We start from the raw sequence: 20,458 nt of genomic DNA on the forward strand, positions 1-20,458 counted from the left end.
CCTTAATGTTGTCTTCCGACCTCTTTTTCTGTCTGCCTCTTCTTATGCACCCTCGCACTGTGCCTTGCAAGATTGTTTTTGCCAGTCCAGATGATGCTCGGACATGAAAGTACTATTTTGCAGTGAGTGAGTGATATCTGGTGATTTAGATCGGTCATTGTCGTAACTTGTACAACGGACATGTATGTAAAGTAAGCTTTACCAGAAATGCAAATTTATATACATTTTTATGCAAGCACTCGAATAGGTTGATTATTTTTCTGTACTCATTTATTTTGTCAGGCATACCTCTGTCAAAGTTGACCAGTCAAAATGAAACAGCTAGTGCAGGTTTTCAATGGCTATAGACTGTGCGGTTTCCTTTGAGTGGGCGGGGAATGGGCTAGGGGAGTGGCCAACTCTAGTATTTAATTCAAGGATTTTGTAGCTAGTATACGTAAATAATCTCTATTTTGTGCAACCGGCAGTAAACTCTTAGAAGAGAATTGTATTTACAATGGAAGACAGTGCAATGTATTGGGTGACAGAGTTACAGGTAAGAGTCACAGTTATTGTGTAGCTCTTTAACAGACTTAGACAGTTTTACATTCGTACGTGGATATGAACGAGCTACCGCTCTATTTTTCAGGTCATACCACTCACTTCTGAAATATCACAAGCATATTATCTGGTTAAATGTATAACTTTTAATGTTATTACCTAATGTATCTACTACTGTTTCGGTTTTCATCTCATAAGGAAAGTAGGTCATGCATAATCTAAATGCAGTTTTAGTGAACAAAACATTGCCATTCCGTGAAACGTCATGCACAAAGATGTATTGTAAAATAAATTTTACATTAAGCGTCCTCACCCGCATCCACCGCCATTTGAGAAGGTAATTTTGAAATGAACATTAACATATAGGATCTGTATGGTATGACATACTTTCATGTTATGATACTGAATCAAACAATATATACAAATTAAAAACACACAGCATTAAGCAGTCTTTCCAAAAGCAATATAAATAATAGACGCGACAGAAAAAAACCTGACAAACCAGTTTAATTGTATCTCGTCTATATATACATTCACAGAAAACATAATATAAATTATATAAACTACTTACGGTTTTGTGCCTTGCATTTGTTGAGGGGGTTGGGGGATTTTCTTGTATTATCGTCTTTGGTGGCTTTGTACACCTGGAAACTGTGTCGCTAGATCTCCGAAGTGCTGGGTTGGTTTCTCATCAGATTTGCATTTCAGATTTGTCCGTTTTTCTCTTATATATATATATATATATATATGCGTGTGTGTGTGTGTGTATTTGTGTGTGGATGTGTTTGTTTATGTATTATAAACTGGAGGCAATGTGGTTGAAACAATTAAATGACTACTTATTTGTGACCGTTACAGTTTAAATACTTTAACATCGAGCAGTCGCCCGTTCATTTCATGAAGTCGATTTTAAATGCGAGCACCAGTGTAGCCTTATTACTTAATATTATGATCCCTTTTATACATCTTTGGCACATCAATCTAATTAGTATATATCTGCCTCGTGAGTTCATTGTTTGATAAATTTATCAATTTTGTAATTGAATATTATGATCTTGAACTAAGCTATATGCAAGCAAATTACTAAGTTTTAACTAAAGAACTATTTGCTGCTGTTATTTAGATAATCTTGACATTATCTTTCCACATGTCAATTTGTGTCATTCATGCAGTATATTAAACCTGTGAGTAAGTTTAATTCTTATGACCTCGAAACTTCCTTCTGGTCTTACATAAAAAGGTATACTTTGTATACTTTATCTGTTTATGCATGCTTCAGTGTATGCTATTCATATTACTTGTATGTACACCATTGTCTCTCTTTGTCTCTTATATATATATATATATATATATATATATATATATATATATATATATATATATATATATATATATATATATATATATAATCTGAGATGCATACAAATATATATGTGTGTTACACTCCATTCCAATATAGCTACTAGTATTGTGCCCATTATTTTTAGGCGCTCGACTTTACAAATCACTGGAACGTCACCTCTGCGCGCATGGTTTCGAGTCTCATGCTCGGCCAACACTGACATGTCAGTTCTACCCTGTGTTTTCTTGGGTTCTTCTTCTGCCATATATAATGGCACCCATGTATTGTAATAATGTGCACCAAAAATGGAGTTAAGTCCACAAAAACAGCAACAGCAGCAACAACAAAAAAAATTTGCTTATAGAATCGAAGTTATACCGTTGTCGGTGTATTAGTATTGTGCAATGGATTACATTAAAATGACTCTTTAGTATATATGCTTGTTTTGCCATTCATGAGTCACATACGCTTTACATCGTGTTCGAGACGAGATGTAAAATGTCGATACCTTTTGTGCATACTTCATAATTGTAAATGCAGGATAGTGTTTCCGCCAATGAGTAATCAAGTGAATCTCTTAAAAGTTATATTATACTGTTAAGTATATTGTCTGTGTTACTTTGTTTGTAAGCATATTGTCTGTGTTACTTTATTTGCGATATAGTGGTTATTGTTGCTGTTGTTTTTACAAACGTAGTATGTTCCTTGCTTGTTTTTTTGCACACATTTTTGTTTTAGCATTGCATTTAGACTGGTAGAGTACCTTTGTTGTTTGGTTACAAAGAATACTAATTACGAATAATAATGCAGACTGAACGGTAACAACTTGATGAATTATGCCTAGCATAACTTAAATGAATTTCGAACTTCCTTGTGTATTCATCGGTATTTTTAACTGCTACTTCGATGGATATTTATTGCAAATGCACGTGCATTTGTATGTATTGACTGTTAGTTTCCCCATTATTGAAGGAAAACAGAATCTGTTACATTGAGTCTTTTCTTCTCGCGCTGTTCCGTTACGTAAACTCCGTAAATAGTATAGAGCTTGAGTGCACATGCTCAGGAGGTTGGATTGTTTGCCAGGCAGACATTGTCTGCATAGTCACCTTTGAAGGTCATATAACTATATTCAATTCCGAATATATACATACTTTTTCTTGAGGGGTGGAATTGGTCATGGGGTGGGAGTCGATTTACTATGGGGACGTGCGTTGGCCATCTTATGGGAGATTAGTGGGGGAGGTGGAAGCTAGGGTCGATGTGCTATGTGACTTATATTAATTTAACGTTATAGGTCCCTCTCTCGGGGCCTATGGAAATTTAACATTTCGCTTGGGTAACTATATACTTAAGTAGTACTGAGATGGTGAATTCTAGGCTACTCCCTTGTACCTTGATGACTTTAATAGGGATTCAAAATTGGCCAATTAAAAACAGAGTGAGTTTAAAACTTTTCAAGATTTTGGAACATCATCGCTGCTATGCAATTGGGCTTACATAATTAGCATTGTTCTTCCATATGTATGACAAAACAATTATTGAAAATAAATGGAGTAACATAATCTGCTATTTCTACAGAATAAATATTCCAAATGTTATGTGTGATCAAGTAAAGTTAGGGTACACGTATACAAGTTGTGAACATTCAAAACACAAGGTTCAATGTAATGAGTTTAACTGATTATTTACATTCTAAATACAATATGTTGTCTAATCAAGTACTCCTAACGTGTTGTCTACATTGCGAAAATGCGTATCCTCATCTTTAGAAAAAAAAAGATGTTTCCGGACAAGTCTTGAATTGAAAATACAACAGTTCCTCCACCAGACCTTAAATAATAAAGTAGCCCGTGATTATATCAGTAAAACATACTCATACAAGTAGCTTCATTCACTCTTTAAAATCTAGTTTGTAAGGAGTAAACGCTAATAAGGTTACGTTCCTATTTAATATCGCAGTTTCGCACTGTTTTCCATTTAGCTCCTTTGAACAAATTTACCAATATGTACTTGATAAAGTGTGCAATATCGCAATATGCTCCGTCAACTACAAAGAAACCATTAAACATTTCGATACTATATATTTTTTAGCACATCAACGACATACATGTCACCATTTTTCTAGCTTTGTAACTTTTAATATAGCAAAAGTAATTAATTGCTTTCCTTCATTATGCCATTATGTTCCATTTTGCTATATCGATATAAGACGATACCACGTATTTGATCGCTTAACCTTTTCTTTCATTCATTCCTTCATTTCTTTTCTCATTTTTCTAAATGTTTGGTAAATTCATCAACAAAATCTAACATGGTCATACTGGTTTTAGTCTTAATTCATGGAGAAAGCCGATGTTATTTGCTTTGATATGAATGATAAAGCTAATCAGAAATGTCATGCAGTATACTATAAGCCGACGTAACGTAAAGAAACTGCAGGTTTTTCAGATATCAGAAACATTAACCCACGCGTACTTTTTTTTTTAGTTCTCCTTACGCAATAAATCATGTTCGATGTGTGTCATTGTATATAGCTTCCATGTAGTAAGCTGCATTATTTATGGATTTTGTCTCATAATCTCCGTCGCATAATCAATGAAGCCTAATTTGAACATACAAATTTAGAGAATTGCTCTAGCCTTAAAAGTAAAATGTTAATCGTCTGGATTCCATGCAATAATCTCATTAGTTCACATCAGCTGTACTTAAATATAGGTTCCGTAATTAATCCTGAAATATACGGCTTCCATGATTAACCTTTACTTCCTTCATCGCTTCATGTATCATATGCAAGCATTTAGGACAGACACAATGCCGAAATGGACTATCGAAATAACATGTTTCAAAAACGTTTGGACTTTTGAAATTAATACTTATTTCGGATTAGATACACATAAATAGTAGTTACAAAACGAAAATCAAACTCTTCAATGTAATAAAAGAATAAAAGACGATATTTGGAAGGGAATGCGTTTTTATTTTGGAACAGTAATGTATATTTGAAGTTGTATATATATATATATATATATATATATATATATATATATATATATATATATATATATATATATAAAGAATGTATCAATAATGTGTCAACAAAACTGTAAATCATATGAACCATAATTCTTTCCCTTTAATTCCAAACGAGAATTCAGAGATGCTACTAAAAAACTTATGATATCGTGAGATAGAATGTTACTATTGATTTCCAATAGTATTGAATAAACTGAAATAACGCAATGATGCAATTCAGAATCTCTTCACTGAGTTCACCCAAAAATTACAATGTGACGGATACATTCAAAACTTAATGAGCACATTAATAATTCCAATGAATATTTTAAATTAAAAGTAAGTCCCGAATAATTTCTGACACAATTGTAAATTCTGATCACGACATACAAAAATTGACAAAATCGAAACACGCAATATGCATTAAATTTAAATCACACATCTCCTCGTCAAAAATAAAACTTTTGACAATATGGCGTCATTTTGCATCTGAGTCAAATATGCAGATGAAACCACGATTTCTACAACTAAATTCAAGTTGTCTTAGGAATAGCGCTCATCATGATTAGACAATTAATATGCATAACATAAAGATACAAATAAAGATACAAACATTAAGAAATATAATATTTCTATACACGTGTGACTGCATCTGCAACTGCATTATCTTTTCTCTTGTCTAATGAATTGCTCTTGCAGCATTAAACCCTACCTCAACAAACTCAGATTTGTATTTTCACATTTCATTACAGAAAGAGTGTGGGTTGTTATCACTAAATTCAGCAATCAGAGAAAGAACTGAACTCATATCAACTTTAAAATGTCCATCTGTGAAAGTAATTTGCCAGAATACGTTCACAAGTTCAGAATTTGGGAGATATCTTGCATTTCCAATTCTATTGATACAATCATCTAATCATGACATTGAACAGGAACCCATTTTGGTAACACTGTTGGCTTTTCTATACATTTGATACATTTGTAAAGTAGTATCTAGTTTAGACACAACAATGCATGGAGAACTTCAGTTACTTGTACTTGGTTCTATAAAATCAGTCTCGAGTAAATATTGCATGTACAAACATTCCTGCTTTAGATGATGTTTTACAGCATATGATCTAGAATGTGAACATCATACTGACTCCTGTATGAGCACCCAAGGGAATTTCATATCTTATACTAAGGATTTACTGTTGATATTATCTCAGAATGATAATTTAATAGCACACTGACCACTTATCACCATCTAGCACCTCAAGTGGTCTCCATTTTCTGATAAGAACTCCATTTTTCACTAAGGATCAATCTGGTACTTGTGTGGCTTTCTTTTCACTAATAGCGATCCGAAACAAATAAGAGATCTAAGTATCTTGTTCCTGTTGGACAACAAGTGATTGTCTTTTATCACCTGATTATAATAGGTACAGTGGATCGTGAGTAGGAGATCATTATAATCAGTACTTCTTGAATTGTATTTGATACAATTGTAAACTCTGATCACACAAGCTGATCGAAAACAGTAATGAATTATACATGTGACATTCCTATTAATACGCATATTAACTTGACCTATGACGAGAAACAATTCAGTGGAAAACCGAGTCGAATTGTCAGTAAGGCTGGCCTTGTTTACAACCCACGCTCATGGACAAACCTTAAACATGCGACATAAATTAAATATACATTGCAACATACATATATATTGTTATTGATTAGCAAAGATTATGCCAATATAAGAATAGTTGGCCAAGAAACATAAGAGTCCTATACGTGCAAATACTCTTAACAATTAGGTATAAGAACTCACTGAGGAATTTATATACTGTAGCAACTTATCTTAAAATAAAACCCTTGTCAATACCTGGCAATACCTGTTTCATCACCTGTTTCGTTTGTATAGGTGTGCATTGTATTAAACTTTTACCACATACAAATGTCATGGGCAAACATATCAGACTAATAAGTACATTCCACAATTTCTTTCGTTTCATCACATGCAGGCTGGATAATTTACAAGTACTATTATTACTAGTAAAGCTGACAACATTAGTAGTCGTAGCAAATATGGAAAATATTATAGTGTTTGCAGTAGCAATTTTAGTAGTAGTAGTATTGGCAGTAGTTAGGAGCATCAACAGTAGTACTTGTAGTAGTAGTAACCCAAGCAAACGGTATTAATGGTTTTATAGTGGAGATAATAATTGGAGCAATACATCAATATATTTATAAACAGTTGCAGCAGTAGTACACCTGGTAACCAAAGTAATAATTTATATAAGGTGTAAAAGAGTAGTAAACATGTTTATAGTAGCAGTGTAGTAGTAGTAGTAGTAGTAGTAGTAGCAATTATTGACTGTTAAAAATTGACATATCTTATTTGGTGAATCAGAATGTCTGCAATGAATTTGTACCTTATTTTAATGTAAAAGTATACAAAATGTTATACATCCGTTTTGTTTAATATATTACAGTTTTATGCAAACGTCTCTTAAAAAAGTGCCATTTACGTTTATCAATTATAGTAGAGGTAAACTAAGGATATTAAATTATTACTTACTCAGAATAAACGAAACTTACCCAATAATAAGGGTTATAACCCATACTCCATCCCACAGTATGCTGGAATGCTGGAGACAGCAACACTGATCCACTCTCAACAACCAAAGCCTCAAACTACCAAACATGATTGTGTAAGATTCTCTATGTAAATATATACGGATAAAAAGATAACATTGCACGCATACATGATGTATCAAGGCAAAACTTAAGTAGCATGAACATACAGAAGTTTGATATCTGGTTTATGATAATAGTATGTTCATTAATGATATCAACATTGGATATTGCTTACTACATCTATCAACAGGTTATTCCACAAGAACCAGAGTACGTCGAGGAATGGAAAGATGATATGTTTATGGCCTGGCGCAAAGAAAAGAGTCTTAAAGTGCAAGTTTATTTAGTTATTCAAAGAATATAGATACATATAAACATTCGTCTTGTGTAAATATTCGTGATGAGGAGATGAACAATCTTAACATAAATTATTATCATGAAAAATTAGGGAAACGATTTAAATGACAGCTATAGTCTTTTATTTCCGCATGGCATATTTTTACCATTACCTTGATTTTAAAGCTATAGTATCAATGGATAAATGTAAAATAGACGAACGCAATGTTTAACCTGTTATGGATATTTATATCTTGTAAACTCCTGGTACATGATTTCATCTCCTGTTTAAAAGCCTTATTATGGATGTAATGTGTACAAAATATGTTTAGCGAAATTTGGCCTGCGAGACTTGAATCTGTGAGGAGACTAATATTGCACAAGACCTATGATTATCTTTATTATGTATTTGACTGTTATAAATACTAATTGTTTGAATTTTGGAGTCATTCACACTGATTGTGTTCCTGCTGTACGTCTGCAGACGTGTTTTATGTTGTTTTTAGATATTCTAGAGAGAAAACACATGTTTGGAGTGGTCCGTGGAAGCAAAAATGCTTATTATTTGGACTATCACAATATTATGGAACTGTTATACATTATTCGAAGGAATTCTAGACTACGCCATCTTGACAACATCACAGTTCTTTGAGGACCAGTACATTTGCTCTACTGAAATTTATAAGGAACGTTTGATTCGTTTTGGACCGTCAAAAACCGTAATTAGGACCAGTTTGATTTTGATTCATAATACTGAATGTTTCTCTGATATTTTTCATCTATAACTTTGATAATTAAATTGTTAAGTTTTAAAAAACTTGTTCTTTTGCTTCTTTTCTGATTCTGAAGGTTGTGACCATAGAGTCGCAACGGAAAATCGGGGGATTCCCCGGGATTCGAATGTCACTGAAATTTAAATTGTATTGAAATTTAAAGTCACTTATATATATATATATATATATATATATATATATATATATATATATATATATATATATATATATATATATATATATATATATATATATAATTTCTATAAATTTTTCAATCTCAGGGAAGCAATTAACAACATGACTAAGGAAGAGATTGCCTACTACGCTAACATGAAGAGAATGGTAAGATAAGAGCGACGAGTTCGTCACTCCAATAATAGATGCACTAATGCTTATGCATGTATAAATGCATTAAAATAACAGTCTTCTCATATCGCGTTAGATCATATACAGGTCAACCATGCAAGTTTGGTGGGGACAAACAGCCCACGAGATTTCGCGACTAATGGATTTCTTTAACCAGTTTATTGTAATTAAAGATTTCTCAACAATCTTTGATATTTGTGTTTCATTTTGTTAATAAAAGTAATGGGTTTGTGATCAGTAAATATAACAAATGGTTTCTGAACTATTATATAACTCAAAATATTGCAAAGTCATTAGCGACACCAAATGTCCTTAATTTCTCTTGTGCTTCTTTATTTGTTTAGAAAATATCACACCGAATGATCCCCACTATATGATTCTCCTTGAATTAATTTTTCACCAACCAATTTTTAACTGAAATTTGAAGCTAAAATAACTGGTGTGCGTTGAAGTTTGACCTTTAATTTGTTTTAAGATTCATAACTTTTTTCACACCAAGGAAATTTGAATTTCTTACATATCAACTTTGTCCGGTTCAATAGCTCTGGACGAATTTGATACAAAATTTCAGATAATACCCATCCATGTGCAAATTTCGCATCAGTCGCTCTTTACTAGCACTGTAAATTTGATTGTATACTCCAGAGGTTTAATTTGACTGTGCCGTACATTGTGTCCTAAAAACGTAACTAAAGCAAGGCCAAACTAACTTTTAACTAAATTAATTTTGCGATTCGCATCATTGAGTTGATCAAAAGAATTTCTGAATGATTTCCTCGTGACCTTTAGAGGTATCGATGTATGTGATGTCATCGATGTATGCGTCACAATTACCTCAACTAGATGTTTTCATGTCACTTAAACGCTGAATTTTAACGGAGAATTATTATATATGAAATTTATATCTGAAATCAGGTACAGGTTCAAGAAAGTTATTCTTCAAATTTCCATTTTAAAGAAGCTTTTATTCTAATAATTACAATGGTATACGAATAGTAAACCCAACAACTAATTCTAATGACTAAAACTAATGATTCTTGATCTAAAAATCCCAATCCCAATCTTTTCATGTATAAATGAATATGACTGAATAATATGTTTCAAACGTTTGATGTAACCTCTTCAAACATCCTTGAATTTCACCGTGATGGGGAGAGGATTTCAAATGATGGATTTATAATTCATATACAACTTTAAAAGTCCAGAAAAGAAAAGTTGGCCCTTTATCGCATTGGAGAGAATTGGAAAGACCAAAATTAAGCACCTTCAATTAAGCTTTTACAAAGGTTTTGGTCACAATATTTCTCTAAGTGATCGCCTCTGGTACCCTTGAGGACGTATACATTATGATCCAGAAGGATTGGTTGCCTGACATGGTCTTAGGTAAGAGACGGACACAGATTAACATTATTCTGCTAAATGGTCCGCAAAATGGAGATTTTGGTTGAATCTCAACCTTAGATACTTTCTGATTGGGTTTTTCTATCATTTGACATGTTTGAAAAGATCTACAGTATTTACAAATATAAATATTACTTTTCGGGCAATAAAAAATATTCAAGGTCTTGTGATAATTGTGATATTTTTATTGATTTCTACATGATCAGCCAAGGTAGCTTTGTGGCTTAGACCAATAATGTCCTGTCTATATGACTTAGTAAGAACAAATTGATAGCTCACTGACTACTCATCACCAGCGGGTACCTCAGGCCGGTCTCCATAATTACCCAATTTGCAGCAAACTAATAAGCTGAGACTTGTGTGGTTTCAGTTTAACCAATAGCCGTCTGAAACAAAGATGAGATCTCAGGAACCTGTACCTATTGAACAAGAGCTTCTCTTTTGTCACACTAATTAGAATAGAGATATAGAGTAGCAAAGGAAGGATCACTGTCATCAGTACTTTTGAATGACAAATACGGGACAGAAGCTAACCTCATCAAAATACTAGCCAATCTATGTTTCAGCTAAAGGAATCATATCCTGATTAATATTATTCTGAAGAGAGTTCTCTTTCTCTCCCTCTTCCATATTTCTGATAACTGCACAAGCAGGATACAAATCAGGAATTTTAATCATGATGCGATTAACCTTTCGGCCCAAACAAGTCTTGTCAGTTACAAGTGGATTACCCATAATCGTATCCCCAGCTAGGTCATTTCCCTATAATAAGTGAATATCATCTATAGGTTTTTGATTAAGGTCCTGCTCTAACAGTCAGAGGTTCGGAAAGTAATTATGATGCTCAATTGATAACAAATGACAAAAACATAATAAAGCCGCACTCACCTCCCCAAATAAGATATCTTTCCCTGTCTCAGATAAAGACAAATTACCATTTAACAAAAGACTCTTATAAGCTCATTTTATCAACGGTTCATGAATCTCCAAAATATAATCAAACTGGGTATTATTTGATAGCAAAATTTATTGCATTCAATAAAAGACCATGACCTTGATCTCTTCAAACTAATAGCATTTGTAATAGCTCTTTCTTTATCCTGTAGCAATTATTAACGATGTTCCCTTTCTTCTTACAATAAGTGCACATAGGAAAAATAACGATTTCTTATTGGTCTTATCAGATGTTTCATTTAGATCCGTTGTGCCAGACTGAGATTTGGATGTAATTGTATGAGACTAAGATGATTTGTTTTAACATAAACTCTGAGAGAAAGCCTTTTTGGCAGATGAAACGTTCTTAATGAAGGAATAATCATCAGTTGTAAGAGCAGCATTTTCCACCGTTTGCTAATCAAGATATGCGTTGACATTATTATAGACGTTATTGTTGTCCTCCTCAATTAATATTCTTTGTCTGCGGTTATCGAAATCTTGATTAACCTTCCTGGCTGAGCACTACCTATCAAGCAGTTGTTATTTCTCCCTTCCAAATCAAGATAGGTGTGTCCAGATTCTTCTTTACATTTCCAAAAATTTCTCTCGATATGCCTCAGGTAATAAATCATAATCCTTCAAGATGGATTCTTTAACCACGTCATAATGAGAACTTTATTGTATCGACAGTGATGTGTAGACTTCACTAGATTTGTCATAAAGCATACTTTATAATAATTCCAATGCCGTCATGGCTATTTAAAGTGTTCAGCATTTTTAACAAAGTGAACTATGTATTTATTAACTTCCTTTTCCTGAAAAGGGAATATTAGCCAACATCAAAGCCTGAACTTGTGTAAAGGGGGGAATATGCTACGTCTGACAGTTCCAACTATTTCAATTTCAAATGCATATCTTTTTCATCTCTCTTTCTCTCGATCTGTTCGTGCCGCTCTTATTTCTCTCCTGAATCTGCATTCCTTCTCTGTCTACATTTCTCTTCTCGTTTCTTCTTTCTGAATTTGCATTTCCATCACGTTCCATTTTCCATGTCCATCTGATGCTTAATCTTTCTTAAATCTATGATCATCTGTTTTGTTTTAGCTGTAATTATTTTTCTTTTGTTTCATTGCCTACCAAGACCAAATACAGACCTCCAAAACCGACAGCCCTTTTCATCTATAAATCCTGAATCCACAGAGATTATAATGTCTGGCAAGCTCAAACAACTTACCATTTTTCATAGACTTTAACCCTACCTGAGAAGGATTTAAAACTAAACTCTCGATTTGAGATGACATATCACAATAAGTTGGACGAATTTGAAACATCTTGATTTAATAACTTAGAGAATTAAATTACTTGTTAAATAATACAAAACTTGCTCGTTTCGCTTCTTTCTGTTACTTAATTTATTATCTTAATTATATATGCATATATATATATATATATATATATATATATATATATATATATATATATATATATATATATATATATATATATATATATATATATATATATATATCCTATTGATTTATAGGCTCCTAAATTCTTCTACTCATTCCTGGAGTATGATAGTCATATTACAGACCGCAAAGATAAGGCCAACTTTACACTTGCCTTGGAGGATATAGTAACAAGGTAAATCAAATATTCAACGGAGATCATGTTCTAGTGAATGAATGGATACACCTTTAATTTACCAAAATGTAGACGTCATAGAATATTATTTTGACTTTTTATCATTCTCCTGATAAAGCCAGTAAAATCGTATACACACAGATGTTTGACGAAACCAATTATTTCACAAAGTTATAACTTGATAATTTGACATTAATTTATACATAGATGATTTTCGATAATATTTAATGAAAGTTTTTCATGTTAGGTAACGAATTAAGTAGAGATTGATGCTTGTTCCAGCGTTTGGTTTGAGACTCCAAGCATATCGCATATATGTGCCAAGTCCTTGAAAACTAATCAGTTCATATTCACATGCATGGTCTTAAAAGCTTTCGTGTCTTTGGCGTATTTGCCATTTAGTAAGAATAACGATATTGCAAATAACGTCATGCAATTAAATGGATGCACATTTAATATATTATTGAAAACGTCCTGCTCATTGACCATATGAGGACCAAATTCATAAACGGGTATTGCTTATCTCTGTAACTATTACTGTTGTCATCTTGTTTGTTGTCAACTCATGCCTACGTTGAAAACTTTGCTCAGTTTACGTACATTGACAGCATTCTAGAGAACTGAATATGAACTATGTTGGTTGTCACGGAATAAGATATAAAATAGCTTGAATAATTTGGCTATGCTTTAGGACACTTTTGTACATTTGACTTAGTAGATGCGTACAGAGTTCCCCAGGATAGTTTAATTTTGTTTTTCTTCTAATGGTGCCTGAGTAATACATGAGTATTTTCGTAGGTCGCTTGCAGAGATACACCCATATATCGTGATGTACAAGGTTACTTTACCCCTCGTTCTTGAACGATTATTTTAGTATTTATAGGAGGCATTTTGTCATATACAGGCACAATTATCTCTTGTATCTCGTCAGGTAGAGTCTATAGTACACGACGTACTACAGCCATAGGGATGAGTAGTAGTTTATGCTGAAGTTAAATTTGAATCTGCATTTCAAATGCCTCATACCTATACACCGTTTTTCTTTCATTCCTTTTGATTAAAACTCTAGAAAATTGTATAGTGTTTGCGTAAAGAAAAGTATCAGTTTTGGTGCAATTCGTCTATGAAGGCTTTATATATATTTAGAAACTAGAAAGTAGCATGTATTTCATAGATGTTTTTTCTGCAATGTTTGGTGTGCTTCTATATGTTGGTCATGATTTAGGAGATATTCATATTTTAGCATCGTTAACGTTTATTCCATGCAATACGTTGACCGGTTGTGTATATTTATAGCTGAATGGTCTGGAGGGGCTAGAAAAACTTCAAAAGGCTAGTAAAGGCTGGAAGAGCTGGCAGCGTAGCAGCATATAGCTCATGGCCTAAGCTGTTAGAGCGTCCGTCTCAGATGTGGGAGGTCTTGGGTTTGAACCTCGCCGGAGTAGAACCAAAGACTTACAAAAATGGTAGTAGCAGCTGATTCGCTTGTCCCTTAGCATTAAGACGTTAGTGTTAGGACTGGTTGATCTGGTGTCAGGATAATGTGACTGAGTGGGTCATGATGCTACATGTCCTCGACAGTGTAATTTGTATCAGAAAGCCGTTGAAGGACTTTCATTTCATAAAATCACATTAATGAGCAAAGATAGTGCTCGCTCTTTTTACTCGATCCAAAATTTATTTGGTTTAAATCCTGTTGCCGTGGGCTTTATTACTTTATTTTCCATTGCATCGACTGGTTTCCACATAGATTGTCTAACGCTTATGGCACGCAATCGTACGTAATATATCGATTCGGCATATAATCGAAACTAAGCTCGGATTTCTTTGGCGCGCCCAACTTTACGAGAGGCTTTTATTTTCAACCCTATCTTTTCAAAATATTTAGTTCGGTTCACATGGTGCTGCACACTCAGTGCCTGCAGTAAGAAACCCGTTGACATCGAGATCACTAACCTTGGATTTGGTCATAACCGGGGTACTTATAAAATACATGCTCGCTGCATTATCACAATACGATATTCTTCTCTGGAGAGATATAAGACCTTAAAGTGTATCCTTTCTTGTTATCCAGTTATGCGATATTATTTATTTATTGAGTCAGACCTATGTCACAAAAAAACCATGCTATTGTAAATAGACTGCTTCAAGTTAGTCATGTTATAGATGAACAGACAAGCTGAATTCAGTTGCATGTTGCATGAATTAAAGATGCATTATGTTCGATAGCTCACAATCCAGTTCATTTATTCCTGTCGGAGGCAGATTTATGTGAAACGTTGTTATTACATACGTATAACGCAGTCTATTCATGTGCTGGCTTGCTTAATATATATCACTGTATTCGCTCTTTACCGCATCACATGTACAACACGTTTGAGTTATTTGTGTCGATGCTGTTGTCTGGAAAAACATAACTGCTTTACTCGCAAAGAGTGACCAATGGTTTGAAACGAACGAATTGTAAGGGAATGAGGTTTCACGATGGATCCTTCGGCAAACTGGAAGGAGCGGACCAAGCTTAGTCTCTCTTTGGCCGTCAGACGAACGCTTTGGAACCGGAATCGTTGTGATCGTCGACTAGACGATACGATATATATATATATTGTGAATATTATTCAACATGGTTATATGAGCGAAAATCAATTATACACGCACCATATATGTCAATGAGCCATGTATAGTTCATATGCGTCTAAATGATATGATTTGATCGTCCCTAGTGATATTCATATATCACATTAGTTTCTAATTTCAATGAATTGATCTTTCCTAGTGATAGGTCTATATATCAGTTCTATTTGTCTGCGTTCCATCCATATATTGTCATTTGATTATTCCTGTAGTTACATGCTCTGATTAGTTGCACTGAGGAACTGTATCGTTTTGTTGTATCGCTGGTTGAACTCTGCCCATCATTTTCTTGTAATAATAAGTTATCTTTGAATCCCATTTTAAATAAACGAAAATGTGTTAAGAGTCTCCGGTAGATCTAATCAAATTCGGGCTTCATCCTGTTACACCTTTTTCGGACTGTCACATGCTCGACGGTAAACGGACATATGCATTTGATGTAATTTTGATGGACGGTCGTGTATTTAGCTCACATACAAATCTGAGTTCTATTTGTTAGAGTTTGTTGATGAACTCGTGTGAAATGTTTATTTACATCAAGTTATTTCGCTTCATATTGTTGTTCGAATATATTCAGGTGATGTAACTTCGTTGTGTTTTCGATCTGCTGCTACGCACTTTTCATAAAATCATGCTTTTAAATTTGTTGTTTGTACCTTTCCTCCATTACCTCACTTTGTTTTATTCCTTAAGGACTTGTTTCAAAGGTCTTTTGTGCAGTATAATGTTGGTAGGTAGCAACAATTAATTAAGTATAGCAATTAAAATAGTCATTTTTTCTATCTCTTCTCCAAACCTGGTGGCAGCATTGATATGGAAGAGTTAACAACCAGCAGCAAACAAGCAAACAAACCAGAATCTGAAAACGCTATGCACGTATTTTATTGACAAATCATCCGTCATTCAGTTATATTCCATCTTTGACGCATGCGTTTCACGCGTATATCAAAACAAAACCCATTTCCCATTTTGTGGTGACAAAATTGTCGTTTTAATCTTCCGGTGAACGTTAATTTATAGTCATGTATGCTATTTTGTGCAAGTGGAAATCCAGTGCCTTGGACGATGTCGAGAAATTTGTTATACTGTGCATTAAAACATACGGACAGTTATGGTCATATGTTAGATTTTACAAACAATTTTTTTCATATCACTCTGTTTTGACAGTGACAATATAATGTAAAAACAGACGAGTGGTTCTTTTTTGTGGGGTTGGTGGTTTTAAAGCACCAACGTTAGTTATAAGCGTGTAAACGGCAATTGGTGCTAGATCTCTTATTCTTCTTGCCGGTGTTTTAACTTTTCCAATAGGCACTCAAAATATTATCAAAGAGTTTTTCCTTTAGTTATAATTGCCCACGGTATGTAGTTTAAGTGCACGCAAGTCTGCAGCATTTGTCTCATTGTAGGCTCGGTTTATTTTGGGTTTACTTGAACTTGTCCTTTCTGGGCAGTATCTATGACCTTGATTTTTTCATGCTAAACAATTCAACGCTTTAGTCATATGATATGTTTGGACAGATTAGCAGTATTAGGAATTTGAATATGTTACTAGTTTGTTGGAGTTAAGCTGTCTTTCTTTTAGTTCAGTTTAGTAGGCACGTTCGTGCTCAGTCCAAGTTGCATACACAGTAATATGTCATATTGTTTTTTGGTTTGGCGTTACACAATTTAAACATAAAAAATGTTAGCGGTTTCGGAAGAGTAAATTAAAGTTAAAATCTCATTTGCAAGGGCTAATATCAGTGTTGACTTGTACAGTGTTTTGAATTGCTATTTGTTAATAAACCAGTGTATTACGATTATAATGAAATCATTACATTCAAAACTGAAAATCGTACGTACATGTGAAAACAGAAGTTTAAAGTTGTTTCTGGAGACGAGTACACACTCAAAGAGCAGGTTTGTTTTGCAATGTGGACTGATGAAGTTAAGAAATTTTGTTTAATGTACACACTGTACCCTGTTTTATACACAAAAGCACAAGAGTCGATAGCAAGCAGAGTACCAATTTCAATAATAGAATATGCTTAAAGGAAATATTGTTTTAAAATCATAAGGTTTTATTTTTAAAAATGTTTACTAAGTTGAATCAATTATGCAGATGTTTTACACAGAAAGCAAAACCTGCGAAACCATTGCTTAATGGACCTCCTGCAAAAGCCAGTTTGAAATTTGTTAAGAATTCATATCACAATAATATGCTGAAGAATATGGTTTGGACTTGATTATATCGTGAATGCTAAAATTTGTATCAGGCACAAACACGACTCAATTAAACAATTTGATTTATTGCTCAGCTAGAGAGAACGAAAGATCTAATGTTATCAATTTATAATCGAGTTGCCGAAATATTTTAACGAAAAGAATGGAAGCTACGAGTATTTTATATCCTTTCCCTTGCTATGCGTATTTATTTATTGCTTCTTTCAGTACAAATGCAGCATCAATTATGTGTGTATGATTTGAATTTTGAATGTACCTTAAGCACATTTGTCAGTCATATCGTTACGATATCTGCAGTGTGGCAATTGTTAGTGATGTTTTGCTCTGGGGCATAATGCCGATGACATGTAGCATGATGTTCCACCTTGTCACTTTATCCTGACACCAGGCCGACCAGTCCTAACACTAACCTCTTAATGCTGCAAGCCAAGCGAGGCAGCTGCTAGTACAATTTTTATACGTCTTTAGTATGACTCGACCAGGGTTTGAACCTGCAACCTCTCGCGTCCGAGGCGGATGTTCTAATTACTAGGCCACCGCAGAGGTCTTCATCCATTACGAATAATGTATTGTATGAGAATCCGACAAAAGAATCTACTCTTGCGTGTATATATCATGCTTTTTTCTAGCCGTATGATTCAAGTCCTCAATACCTTATTTTTTTTCTTCTCGTAATGTCGTGACCGCATTCAACAGTTTCTGGGACGAACCGTATTATAGACCAGGGGCAACTTGCAGGATTGCATTTCTACAAGTTCTCAGTAGCTTAGCTATTGGAGTGGTAATGTCACTCTCAGCATGTAGTGTATTTCTAAAAATGTTTGTGACTTGATTTTCAAACGGTCTCAATAGATCACTACTCATTCTTTCTATCCGCAAAAAATATATATGATTCGTTCTTGCTTAAGTTGGAAAAGTACCTTTACTAGCCTCCAAACACCCAAAATTCTTTATGACACCATTGTTCTCAAACTTCCAGGTGACATATTAATAGAATCCACTCTGAACAAAAATCAGTGTAACCTACTAGAGGAATCTAATGTTGGATTAGGATATAGCTGAAAGGGATTACAGATCAGTCTGGGTAGGGGCATTTCCTTATGTTGTTAGTGTTGAACAAGAACATTTCGTTTTTGGCAAAATAAATACTTTTTTATTTATGGTTAAATTTGTAGCTATATATCTATCTAGAGAGCTACATTTTACAATGTTCGTTGAGAACAATTGCCATAAGATAATTTGCTCTTGTATGAGCTTTTATATCTTAAATTACACACAGAAATGCATTAATTTATAAACTAATTTCAACTTTCTCTCTTTTGGCAGAGACATTAAGAGCCAGCAAGAGGACGAGAAAATGAAATATCTAAGAGATGATAACAGAAGAGTTTCTTTGGAGGATGTTTTTGGAAAAATTGCTGTCTTACTGAGCATAATTGGTGCTTTAGCACGGAACTATCGTCTCAGAAGATATTCATGGAATATTATCAACAAGCTGTATTTAATATCTAAAAGAAATATTACATTATAGCAAAGAACTAGCACAGACAAATAAACCATTAAACAACACATATATTAATACATGAAAACGAGAACGTTTCGATTTTACTTATTCATAATACAATTTGTCGGCAATACATTAGTGGATACACGAACACATGGAACGAGATTTTAGTTTATATTCTACAGTGCCTACGTTGTTGGACTGATTCTATCATGGTTTCTGTTTCAAAGATGAATAAGCAGTCGTATTTATGTAATATATTTAGTGAAATTTTAACTTGGTTATTTGCGAGATATGTTAATATTTTTCCTTTGTTCTACTAATTGTCTACATAAGGAAAGCTCTCCTGTTTTATTTGTTTTCACTCTCTTTGATACTATCGTGTCCGGAAGTCAATCACAGCATATCTTGAGAAACATGCTTAATTTTAGACTATGCATTTCTATATTAAAAGTACTCTATATATAAGGATTTGACCACTATTTCATTTCCAATAGAACTTTATATTAATAAAATAAAACTAAAGGAACGTCTGCATAATGCTGACATACAAACATTCATGAGAACATTGATTTCCAGCTTTCAATAAACATTTACTGTGCTCATACATTATGTATATTGATAACTAAATAAATGCAATCATTTTGATAATTTGTCTTTTTATTAATTTCCTATGTGTCAGTCATACGCATTTGCAAGCATGAAACATGCATATATAGGTATTGTCAGACAATATGCATCAGATTACACAACCCGAGTTTTTATCAATGTCTGGTGAAAATATAATTTCGATGAAAAGGTTTCTTGATTGGCGCTTCGCTTTCCAGAACCATATATTAGGAAGTCTTCATTGCAGGTGAGAGGTTTACTTTACTTTTCATTATTTGTCAAACGAACAATGATGAAAGTTGGTGTCTACATGCAATGACCAAAGCAGATCTGGCAAGACCACAAGGTGATGTAGTTTTCCTTGATGTGTATATATGATGTAAGCAGTCTAATAGCGCAAGCCTAATATTGCAGTCAGATTTTGAAATTCGTATTATAACTACAGTCATAGTACAGTGTCAAAAAATTACAAAATAAAAGAGACAGACAAAGACATCCTTCATTTGAAACCGGGAA

The 20,458-nt window shown here is 33.6% G+C and overlaps 1 protein-coding gene across 1 annotated transcript; it reads left to right on the forward strand.

Moving 5' to 3' along the window:
* Positions 1–447: 447 nt before the first annotated feature.
* On the forward strand, positions 448–19,984 carry LOC149779723 (uncharacterized). The gene is made up of 5 exons (XM_089938674.1): positions 448–535; positions 7,764–7,846; positions 8,904–8,964; positions 12,869–12,969; positions 19,156–19,984. The coding sequence occupies exons 1-5, from the start codon at positions 497–499 to the stop codon at positions 19,358–19,360; spliced, it is 489 nt and encodes a 162-aa protein (XP_089794800.1). The 5' UTR covers positions 448–496; the 3' UTR covers positions 19,361–19,984.
* The last annotated feature ends 474 nt before the right edge of the window (positions 19,985–20,458 follow it).

This window comes from Sinohyriopsis cumingii, chromosome 17, assembly GCF_028554795.1.
Source record: "Sinohyriopsis cumingii isolate HCF-2022 chromosome 17, ASM2855479v2, whole genome shotgun sequence".
Classification (NCBI taxonomy): Eukaryota; Metazoa; Mollusca; class Bivalvia; order Unionida; family Unionidae; genus Sinohyriopsis; species Sinohyriopsis cumingii.

Coding starts and splice junctions, on each gene's coding strand:
- LOC149779723 (XM_089938674.1), top strand. CDS start 497: ATGGAAGACAGTGCAATGTATTGGGTGACAGAGTTACAG. Junction 536..7,763: donor ATTGGGTGACAGAGTTACAG/GTAAGAGTCACA, acceptor ATCTATCAACAG/GTTATTCCACAAGAACCAGA. Junction 7,847..8,903: donor AAAGAAAAGAGTCTTAAAGT/GCAAGTTTATTT, acceptor TTTCAATCTCAG/GGAAGCAATTAACAACATGA.